Below are 11,462 nucleotides of genomic sequence, written 5' to 3'. Positions count from 1 at the left end.
CGATGAGGACAATGTAAATGTATGAAAGATCTATTAATTACCTGATCCTAGCCCTTTCCTAATCCTTTCAAAGATACTTCCTTCCCCTCCTCCTTTCGCAGAATCCTTCCTCGGCATCCTTTTCCTCTCTCTCTACGACGAGTGTAAAAAAAATATCATGTAAAATTAACACACCGATTAATATAAATATAAATATAAATATTATAAATAAATGAATAAATATAAATATATATATAAATAAATAAATATATATAAATATATGTATGTATACATGTGTGTATGCGTGTATCTATATATGTATACATATCTACACGTATGTATACACATATATATACATTCTAACAAATGATTGATTGTGAGTCATTTAAATAATTGTTATATGTATTTTCTATATATTATGACAACTAATACAATGATATATATTGAGATGACATTACGGTACTATTAACTAAGTGTAGTTAAACAAAAATTAGGCGGGCGGATGTTCGCGTTACAAGAAAGAGATAGGAAAAGGTTGGATTACTCTAGTCCAATATTTCTATAAATCTCGCTAAATGAAAACAAAAGAAACAAACAAACAAAAAAAAACAGAAAAAATGGCGGAGAAGGCGGGCCAGCGTACTCGCGACGCGAAATATTTAAAAAACAGACAAAAACTAGAAAAAAAAAAGAAAACGATAGGAACGAGACACTCGAAGCGATTTCCTTCTATCACGGTTGCTGAAAGAAGTGTATCTTTTCATCTGGAGAATCACTAGATACGAATGAGAAATAAGCGAGAGGAAACGCGATAATAAGAAAACGATACGTCGTGGTGCCGTTTCGAGTGTGTTCGTTACGTATTGCAAAAAAAAAAGATGAAAAAGAAAAAAAAAATAACACTGAGTGAAGAAATCAATGTGGAATTTGCAACAAAAAAAATGTATTTTCTCACTCCCACTGCGAGGTGTATGTTCATCGCTACATCTTATTTGGAACGAAAACCTAAATATTATATTATTATATAAAATTACTATATAATTGTAACGAAAATTGTTTTTCAAACGATGTGGTATTTTTATTGTAGATATTATTATATAACAAATAAAATCATGATTCATTGTATTCGTTGAGTTTTCACTTCTATAAACATCGAAGAATATTTTAAATAATTTAATTTATAAAACGTTTCAAGTCTCGTTTTATTTTAAACCCTTTTTATAATTACGTGATTGTTGAATTTTTTTCTATTTTATTTACATCTCCTTCTATAATTTCAAACTTACGTTCGTATCAGACAAGCAAATCAAGTAACATTTTATACATACATAATATATCCTATAAGAATGCATTTTATGATATTTTAGTTATTACAATGGACGCAACGATAATTTACCATAAACGACAATATAAATAGATGTTAATACTAACACGAAGGTAACAGATCATTTACAATTCTCAAAACAATATACTAGAATCAATAGAAACATTTCGAACGTTATACCTAGATATTCGATCAACAGATCACATTTTGTGGATAATCACAATAATTAGTATAGATGTTAAATACCAAGTCATCTTCACAATAGAAAGCCGTTGGAACTGCTTTCGAATGTGTACAATAATAAACTTTCTTGCAATTGAATGGATCTCTGAAATATCCTTTTTTCACGCAAATTGGAATCAGTGGAGGGACTGGTTCGGTTGGGAAAGAATTAATTGCAGGATCTTTAGGTGATTGTTGTCTGCTGTGGTTTAATACGTCCTTCATATCATAAACTCCTATATATTTTCCATTTAACTTAAACGCGAACGATAATGTGAAGACTGCGATGATTAGTATCAACGTCCTCAAGAAATACATCTAAAAACAAAAATAAGTATGCATGTAGTAAATTCATAACTTTGTAGATATGATAAAACAGGTGCACCTCGTCGATTTCTATGACCTTGAAGTATGCTGTTAAGGTCATCATTTTGAACAACTGCTCCCTGCACGTGCTACCGTCACTCGGCCTTAGTTTCCTAAATATTCACAAAAAGCTTCAACAGAGTTTAGATTATACTCTATTCTGGAGCAAGTGGCCGCATTGTTATAGTGGCCAACGTAAACTTAACTCATTGATGCAAGAGATAACTATTTTTAATATTGCATTAATGAAAAAGAGAAATTAATGCTTTATGACTTAAGCTAAATTAGTATCCGACCAAGCGGTCGGCGATGCCAGCGTGAAATAATTTTCAATGAATCTATTAATATCTGGTCTATTAATATATAGCTGCACTCTATTTTGACCTTCGTTCGATCAAAGTAATGTATACAAAATATATACATGCCCCTCTTGTACAACGTAGTTGGTGATAAGCTCGTATGCTCTTAGTCTCTGAATCATGTACAAAAGTATTTACGGTAATGTATATTAATAATAATAAATGGTACTTTCCCTCAAAATCGAATGAAATAATAACTAAGTCTTGCGTTACCGACCTTCTCGAAGCGGCCAAATGTTGATCTAGCCCAACCTATTATAACTCAAGGATTTATTTTTTTTCATTTATATTAGAGATAATTAGCATCGATGAGTTAAGTTTGGGTTGGTCCGTATAAAAATCGGGCCACCCACTTCGGAATAAAAAATTTAATCTAAATTCTGTTGAAATTCTTTGTGAATATTTTGGAAACTAAGTCCGTGCGGCGGTAGCATGTATAGGGAAAAGTTATTAAGAATTATGATCTTGACGACATAGTTCAAGGTCAATAAAATCGATGAGGTGCACCTGATTCCGAAAAATTATTAGGAAAACACATACATTTTATTGTGCTGAAACACACACTGAAGCGTTCTGTGATGTTACATAAAGAAAGATTATATTCAAAACACTATTCATAGAAGATTTATTAAAAGAAATTATTAATTAATTGCAAACAGCTAAATATCTATATATAAAAAATTAAAGGAATAAACAAAATATTACGATAATATATATAAGGCACTTAGAATCAATAGAATGTTATGGACTATTTCTTGTCGAGATGGGTTGTCGAGTACGAGACGATCGCAAGGATAAACTTAATATACGTATAATATTTAAAACTATTTTATTTGTATTTACAATAAATGCATTTTTAGAATATTTCGTTTTATGTTTCACCTTTTTTTTTGTCAAAATATTGTTGATGTCGAAAGGATAAATGTGCAATAAGGTTGTTTTCTTCATATTTGATAATTCATAAACTGAAAAACAGAATTCATTGAAAATTTGCGTATATAATATCTAATATACGTCAAGCAATAAATATAATTTAATTTTCACAGATACATTATATTTTCTAACGCTCATAACTTTTAAATGCGATTTACTAGATATCAAACAAATGTCACTTACGTTCTTTTGATTCTGGGTGCATCATATTATATTAACGATTTACATAAAACGGAGAAAAAACAAACAATCGAAGTTTACGTACAAAATTATGAATAAAAAAATATAAAAATCAAATTTATTTATCTTCAACATAAATTTTGAAATTTTCTACTTTTATTATCAAATGTAACAGTAAATAGAACGAAAATACTAACTTTAAAAAAAAATCGCAATAGTTGAAAAATTTTAACGATGTTCCAAATTACTTTTGTATACACTTAGGTCGATTAAAGTTCTCGTACGATGCTATCAAGCACGTTCTGCTAACTGCCGTTGACAGCGCTGGTACCACATTTATACATACATATGTACATATGTGCGACTTCTATATAGTTGAAGTATATAATTACACAGATTTCCATTTATCTTGTTCATAGTACATAAAACTAATGTAAATATGTAAAATGTAGCAATACTCGCAAATTTTGGAGTCATTAAATACTTTTCATGGAGAATTATTTTAAATCTTACTCTGAAATTGATATAATAACAGTGTGGTACGCTTAGTATCTGCTGTCTCTCATGGACTTTATTGACTTTTTTCAGAATCACGTACCTTGTTTAATGCTTCTAAGACGATAAGAATATAGTTATAAAGTATAATATAAATGTATGATTTGCTCAATATGCTTGCGATAGTGATGCAAAAATGAGACAAAGCATATCAGGAAATACGTTCTTTTATTAACATTACATATTTTATTATTTTACGTTTTTTTTTCTTTTTTTTAATTAAATATTTAGAAAGCAAACGTCATTTTTTAAAGAAATTCGTATTTATTTCTATCAATCACGTAAATTTGGATACGTCTGGAAATTGTGCGACGTAAGAATACTTCCTTTCTGGCTCGATAGCTTTTGTTTTATTTGTTTTCACGGGTAAAACGTTCATTATATTCGTGGTTAATTCTATAGGCCTTAAAGATCCAAAGAAATCTGTAACTGGTACTTTATCAGGGTCCCTTCTAAATAAATCTTTTCTTACTCCAACTGTTGACAAACAATAATGCTTTGGACAAACTCTGAGCTAGAAAGATAAAGATACGTTAGTTTATTCGTGCAGTAAAAATTGCTTTTTATATAATATATAACTTACAAATTCTCCCAAAGTTTTGGAACTAAAAGGTTCTACTTTTTCCAGAAAATCCAATGCATAATATGTGTATCTATCTATAATGTAAACACCAATGGCAGGATCCAAGTGATGCTGTAAAAAGATGGAAGATATTAATAATATTCAGCTAAAACCATATTAACCCCTTGCCGTATTTTAGCGAGTCAGACTCGCGATGAAGATTTTGGCCCAAACATGAATATCGCGAGTTTGACTCGCGACCAGATATTTAGGCCAAACGTAAACATAACAAACCGAGCTCGCGGACTGTTTTTTTTTTTTTGCCCGTTACGATCGTGACTGAATGTTAGTTCCTGTTTACGAGCATCAATCTGGTCTGTTTCGAACTAAATGGTACAGGAAAGGGTTAATAATTAGAAAATAACTTCAATTACTCACAGAAAGCGAATCTTCTCCCACTAAACTAGAAGCAACTGCTAGAATGTTTGGAGAATAAAACTTCTCATACATTGAACTTGCTTGGCAAGTATCAACAATGAACAAAATTTCATGGTATCTTCTTTTCTGCCACATTTGCTCCAATGCATCTCCAAGTTCTTTACTAGTAATTTCTTCCGAATCTTGGAATTTCAAGAATCCATTTCCGCCATGACCAGTAAGATAAATCAAAATATTAGAACCTTCGTCTGTTAACAGTTTCTTGGATCTTGGTGTTTCTGGTGCTAACCGCCCAGTTAATAATCTCACAAAATTTTCTACAGTAACTTCATAACCTCTGTAATCTACTTCTACATCGTCTCCATAAACATTAATATGTTGCTTAATGTTATTAAAGACAGTAGCAGGACTAGGATTCCTTGGGTTGCATGCCATGTCGTCTGCTATCATCAAAATAATTTGAGAATCTGGTATGCCCAAGCGTTTAACGCTCCTATAAATAGATAACACGTTTGCCACATGTCGATAATTAAACCAAAATCTTGAAGTATCGACTAATACTGCCCAGTTATTTGAATGTCCCGTCTTAGCGAAGTTGTCCGGTATCTGTAAAGGTTAGGTTTTCGCATTCGACAATGATACTTTAGAAAATATTATAAAATTAGATTGGAATACGAACCTCCCATGCATAAGTTAAATGAAAAATGCAAAAAGTAATCACAAATTTTAAATACATTTTGATAAAATTTCGTATCACATGAATCCGTATAAAATTTATTATTGCTTTTTATATGCAATAACAATGTGCAATAATCAAATTTTTAAACATAAAATAAAACATGTATCATTTTATTTGACCCGTTTCCATTGTCAATGAGTATTTAATTTTTTCATTACAGTAATCTTTACTACTTTACTACTGTTTACAAACTGTACTAATGAACATAACCTTTGAAATGCATACTAAGCAGTTCAAGAAGGTGTAGTATTGTCTACCAGATGTCCACGCAATCGAAGCGGTAGGTGCTGCCTCCGTGTCAAGTGAGCAAAATATAATAGTAACGGTTCTCGAACGTTTGAAAATTTGAAGTGACGATAGAAATTTACTTACGTAAAATACAAACGAGAATTCAGTGTAAATTTAATGTCGCGTGAAATTAATTATCGACTTCGAAAAGAAGTAGGCTACTTGCAATATGAAATGGTAAGTTTAAAAGTTATACTCTCCTCAATAAATGAAATCAACAGATACGAACAAATCTTTTAGTATATCAGCGAAAATGGTTATATGTTGTACAGAATGGAATGAATTATCCACATAATGTAAATTTAATTTTTTTTACTTCAAATAATCGTACATTCATTATCACTTCCTATCTATGATACAAAAATGGATGTTGTATGTATGATGTAATATAATAATAAATTAATTAATTTTTATATATAGCACGTCATATATGTATATATATATGCTTAGTAAATAGATGGTATAGATAGTAAGATAGTAATAATTTTATAAAATATATCATTTTATAAACTAATCTAAAATATATTATTATTAGATACAACATATAAGATAATATAAAATAAATATTAAATACATTCTCCTTAGTAGAATGATTGAACTAATGACAAATGGACTTACATCATAATGGTGTGTTTGTCATATTTTCTGTATATACATAACCTTTAAATCTCGCTTGTTTTAAACTTCGTTCAAAACTGCCTATTAGAATCGAATGTTCAGAAATTTAGAGTCAGTTTCTAAGAATTCAGAATGTTATTTCTTATCGAGAAAAAAAGGTATGATATCATTTTAACATGTCATTAATGGAATTTTCTCGCACACATAATTCTATTATACTTTTGCAATCTTTGACGTAATTTACATTTTTTTCAGTAGTATCGTTGGTCTTTTGGTTTTCATACAGAAATCCGCTGAATGATCAATTATTTTCAATTTCCCGATAGAATTACATACACGAATATATTAACTTCAAAATTCAATTCATATGGAATAGTTATAGTGGAATTTTTCAGGAAATTTCCTATTTTTGTCAAAATTAATATAAATAGAATATCGAATGAATATTAAATATGAAAATTGGAAAAGACTGAACTTTTGCACTTTTAAAATATATCATTTATAAAACTTGTGAAATCGTCTATGTCCAATGATCTCTACATTTATGAATCAATGTACATATTATGAAACATCTAATGAATGGAAAAGAAAAGAGGAAGAACTAGAGGAAATAGAGAAATAATTACAGGAAAGAATGATTGCCACGTTATAATAATTTATTTAAACATTTATACACCTATGATGTTCGACAGTCTTGAAAGTAGTTGCTAACCGATATACACACACATATATATATATATGTATATGTATGTATATACATTCACATACATGCATACACACACATATTTATATACACATATACACGCGGTACATGTATACATAGATCGTTCTCATAAATACATATAGTATGTATACATTATATAAATTCATTTATTTACTCGTTTCATTTATTTATAAGTTAAAACCACTTCGTTACCGTCTAGATAAAGCATTCTCGAAACTTAAGGAATTAATCAATGATTATTAGGCTATTCTGTTTACGTCTGTAGACTTCACGACTGCAGTTTCGATGTTATATACTCTTTACAGTGATTACTGTCGATTATTTTAGGTACACGGCAGTGCATGGGTTCTATCTTTGAAACATTCTGCATTCCTGACTTCGCGTTCCTCCATTTTTCTACGTCTCGCTGAGCGACAACTTCGTAAGTTTTTAAATTGTTTAAAATTATTTGGAAGCTAAGATACACTTAATTTAATTTACAGCAGCTTCCTACTTTATCATCTATTGTATTCGTCGGTTTGTCTTGTATTAATTATACAGATTTTATGTAAATCATGCGATATGCTATATATCGTACACGTGTTGTGGAAAATCATATGGACAATTGCAATTCTTGAACTCGAGCTATAATCGCAGAGATATTAGTAGAAATGAAAGTGTATGTTGTGTGCTTTAAAAGTCGTGCTACTGTAATTTTCTTGTCACCTTCCTTTTTCTCTTTTTCAAATATGAATCCGAGCTTCGTATTTTGAGAGAGAAAGATTCAATTATTCTGGTTTTTCACCGTTTTTTTCCCTTGTTTCTCTCAGAGAAAAAGACATTACTTTGTTTTTCTCTCTTATCTAATGAAGATTAAACTATTGATATATTTTCTGTTTTGTATTATATCACAAGTTTAACACTATATGTTTCGACGTAAATGTGGTATGATATTTTTGTGTCAACTGTATTTTGAAGAGTGTGATTTGAACTAATTTTTTCATGAACACATTAAATATATCATATACTTCCTAACTAAACACGACAATAAATAAACATTTACAAAATAACTTTTCTGTTCCTTTTTTATACATATAAGTGAAAATTATATTTAGATAATACTTTATACGTTGTTTGAGCTTTTCTTTAAGATATTGTACCGTGTGTTTCATAAATGAAAAACAAAAGTAAGATTCGTTTCTTAAAGGTTCTACTTACTTTCATTGCGTCACTAAAGATACCAATATAAACGTTCATTTGTTATACATAACATAACATAACTTATGTCACGAGTTTAGGAAGTATATGATGAAATTGCCATTTTTTCTCAAACACGTTTGAAATTATACTCGGTGTCCGCCTCCATTATATATTTATTGTATAGAAATACCTGCGCCTGTGTTTATGTAAATGATATTTATCTTTTATCTCGGTTAGTGCATAGAATTATTACGAAACGATGTCAGATACTTTAATTATATGCGTTAGTTTCTTACACGAAGCAGCGAAATGGCAACATGTTTAAATCAAGTATCGCAATAAATTAATTGAAAGCACAGTCTTGATGAATACTAACAACGTTATAATTTAATCGAGAATTATAATATTAATCCATACTCCGTTATTAAATAAGTTATTATAGTAACGAATCAAATATAGAATTTATTACAAACGTCTCACTGAAAATGAAGTTCCATAATAATAATATTTAGCGAAAATAAATAGGATATGTGAATCAAATCTCGAAATTATATAATAACAAGCCAATGCAAGATTTTCTTTCCTAAAAACTCAGGGAAACACGTCAAACATTTTTGCCGAAATTTCATTGATAATTTTCTTCTATCTTTCTCTTCTACTACGTTGTCTCCGACTTGATCAAAAGAGAAACAGTGAATGTAGATAATTATCTGTTAGATAATGTTGTTTTTTAGATTGTCTCTTGCTCGACGTTACCATATATTCTCGTATAATATACTGTTTTCCTCTCGTTTCGATGGTCGCCAGTACTCGAATCAACATCTCCCGAACAAAACTTTCGAGCAGACTTTTAAACGCTCGCGAGTTACGAGAGTTAGTTTGAATGAACATCGAAAGAACAATTACGACAGATATTAATGTGACGTGCAATTTTTGGTTCGTACAACGTACTACTGTTAGAATAATCTAAAGCTACTAATAGAATAATTTATATTAAATTTATATATATAATACAGGAACTATATTATCGCATATAATTGCGTTTCCATCTAAAAACGATTTCACCGTTCACAGGTAATAGACACTGTTCTTTAAAGCTAAGTGTCACCAACATCTCGTTCGCGTATCTTTTACTTGTTTGTCGTTTCGGCGTTACCCTATGATTTTATCGAATACACCTTGCTTCTAACAACGATAGACAGGTCTCATCGGATCAAACGTCCATTCCGGTTCACGTAGCCTCGAAATAGACGAATAGAATACATAAGACAAAGGTTGAATAGAAATATCCAATACGAGATTGCTCAAGTGGTCGCGTAAATGTCGAAATAAGCATAAATTTATTGCCATTCGAATTCTGTAATACTATCGCACGCGTCACCCTGCAAGAATGAAATTATCCAGTTGGAATCTTTATATTCGATGGTTTTCTTGTCTTCGAATTGCAACGATTCAAATAACATAGATTCTTGTCTTTAAAGTATCGTGTTATATAGATCCTGACGTTCACGTTGTTTTGATATTTAATAATTCTTTTGATTCCAACATATTTGGCGCTGTTACGTTTTCTTGTGTTTTCTTAAGTTTGCGGAAACATGAAAGAATTGTTATCAATGTACTTTGTTTCTTAATTGAACCATTTCACGGTCGAATGTCTGTCATATACACACGTATACGTGTAGTTGTACTTCGACAAGATATTATTTGTTTGAAATTTTAGTACATCAGGTCTTTTTTCAAAAATACATTGACAGAAAATCTGTTTCTATTATTAATAATTGGTTTAAAAAGGACAATTTTCTCTCGGACCAGAAAATATTTGGTCCCGAAAAAATTAATTTTATATTAATACATTAAAACGTTAAAAATGTTTTTTTATATTTTATATTTCGAAACGAAATCTAATTTTATTTAGAACAACGAATAAATAAAAGAATAACACGGATGGACAATTATCTATGATTAAAATTATTGTATAGAATTAATGTATATAAAATTATTGTATAATTATTGTAAAATTATTGTATGTAACTAGAATCGCGAATTTTAAATATCATAATCGAAAAATTATTTGCAGTTGTTCCGAACGAATGAACATTTCCTGTTTCCGAAACAATAACAGAAAACAAACGACACTTTAACAACATGGTGATCGTTCGAGATGCCAGAGGATCATGTTTCCTTGTATGAATATTTGAGAAATTGTTTCACCCTTCAAGCGACAATTGGCATTATCGCAAAGCAATTCCAATCTTGTATTTTCATGATGCGGGGTGTCGCGACGTTTCCCCCTTTCTTGGAACACTTTTGCGCCTGTCAGGAACGTTAATTGTTTCGTGGGGATAGCTACGGAGCAGTTTGCATTCCGCAAAATCAGTCCCATGGGACAGAATTTAATGAACAAAGAACCGAGTAAGTAAAGTAAAAATGATAGAAAAGAAGAAGGCGATAATACGTAACAATTTAAACAATATATCAAATAGACACGTTTTCTAATAAATAAATTACAAAGAAAAATTGCACAGAATTTTATAAGCTTTTCTTCAAAAAATTTCTTCATAAAATAATAACGATCTTTTTTACATAAAAATTAAACCATTTTGAAAAATATTAAATAACACAGATAACGTTAACAAATTAAAACATGTTCAATTTTAATATTAATAATACACAATATTAAAAATATAATCAATTTCTATCACAAAAATAATAAAAAATTCTTCAACAATCTTTTCTGGATAATTAAAAATTCTATATCTCCCATGCAGTGTTTAATTTTTCTTTTAAAGAAAAAAAACTCGTTTAATTTTAACTGGCCATTCGAAGAAAATCATACGCCAGAATATCGTATCAATAATTTAATCAGGACCATTCTATCATCCTTCGTTAAATTGTCTTATTCATGGATCTTTTTCTTCCTCTATATTCCTATTAATTTAATCGCATAGTAGCTGATAACTAACCTGGTCATAGTGATGAAAAATGATACACGTAGA

At 29.9% G+C, this 11,462-nt stretch overlaps 1 protein-coding gene across 1 annotated transcript in view; it reads right to left on the bottom strand.

Moving 5' to 3' along the window:
* Positions 1-1,211: 1,211 nt before the first annotated feature.
* LOC117234668 overlaps positions 1,212-11,462 on the bottom strand; it is a 70,606-nt gene continuing 60,355 nt past the window's right edge. The window contains exons 8-12 of the mRNA XM_033496102.1: positions 5,598-5,701; positions 4,919-5,524; positions 4,502-4,612; positions 4,197-4,432; positions 1,212-1,844 (exon numbers count right to left, since the gene is read on the bottom strand). Coding sequence (XP_033351993.1) covers positions 1,496-1,844; positions 4,197-4,432; positions 4,502-4,612; positions 4,919-5,524; positions 5,598-5,701 — 1,406 coding nt within the window. The 3' untranslated portion in view covers positions 1,212-1,495. The remainder of the gene's footprint in view (positions 1,845-4,196; positions 4,433-4,501; positions 4,613-4,918; positions 5,525-5,597; positions 5,702-11,462) is intronic.

This window comes from Bombus vosnesenskii, unplaced genomic scaffold, assembly GCF_011952255.1.
Source record: "Bombus vosnesenskii isolate JDL3184/JDL3185 unplaced genomic scaffold, Bvos_JDL3184-5_v1.1 scf7180000013306, whole genome shotgun sequence".
Classification (NCBI taxonomy): domain Eukaryota; kingdom Metazoa; phylum Arthropoda; class Insecta; order Hymenoptera; family Apidae; genus Bombus; species Bombus vosnesenskii.
This window is presented reverse-complemented; position numbering and strand designations above follow the sequence as displayed.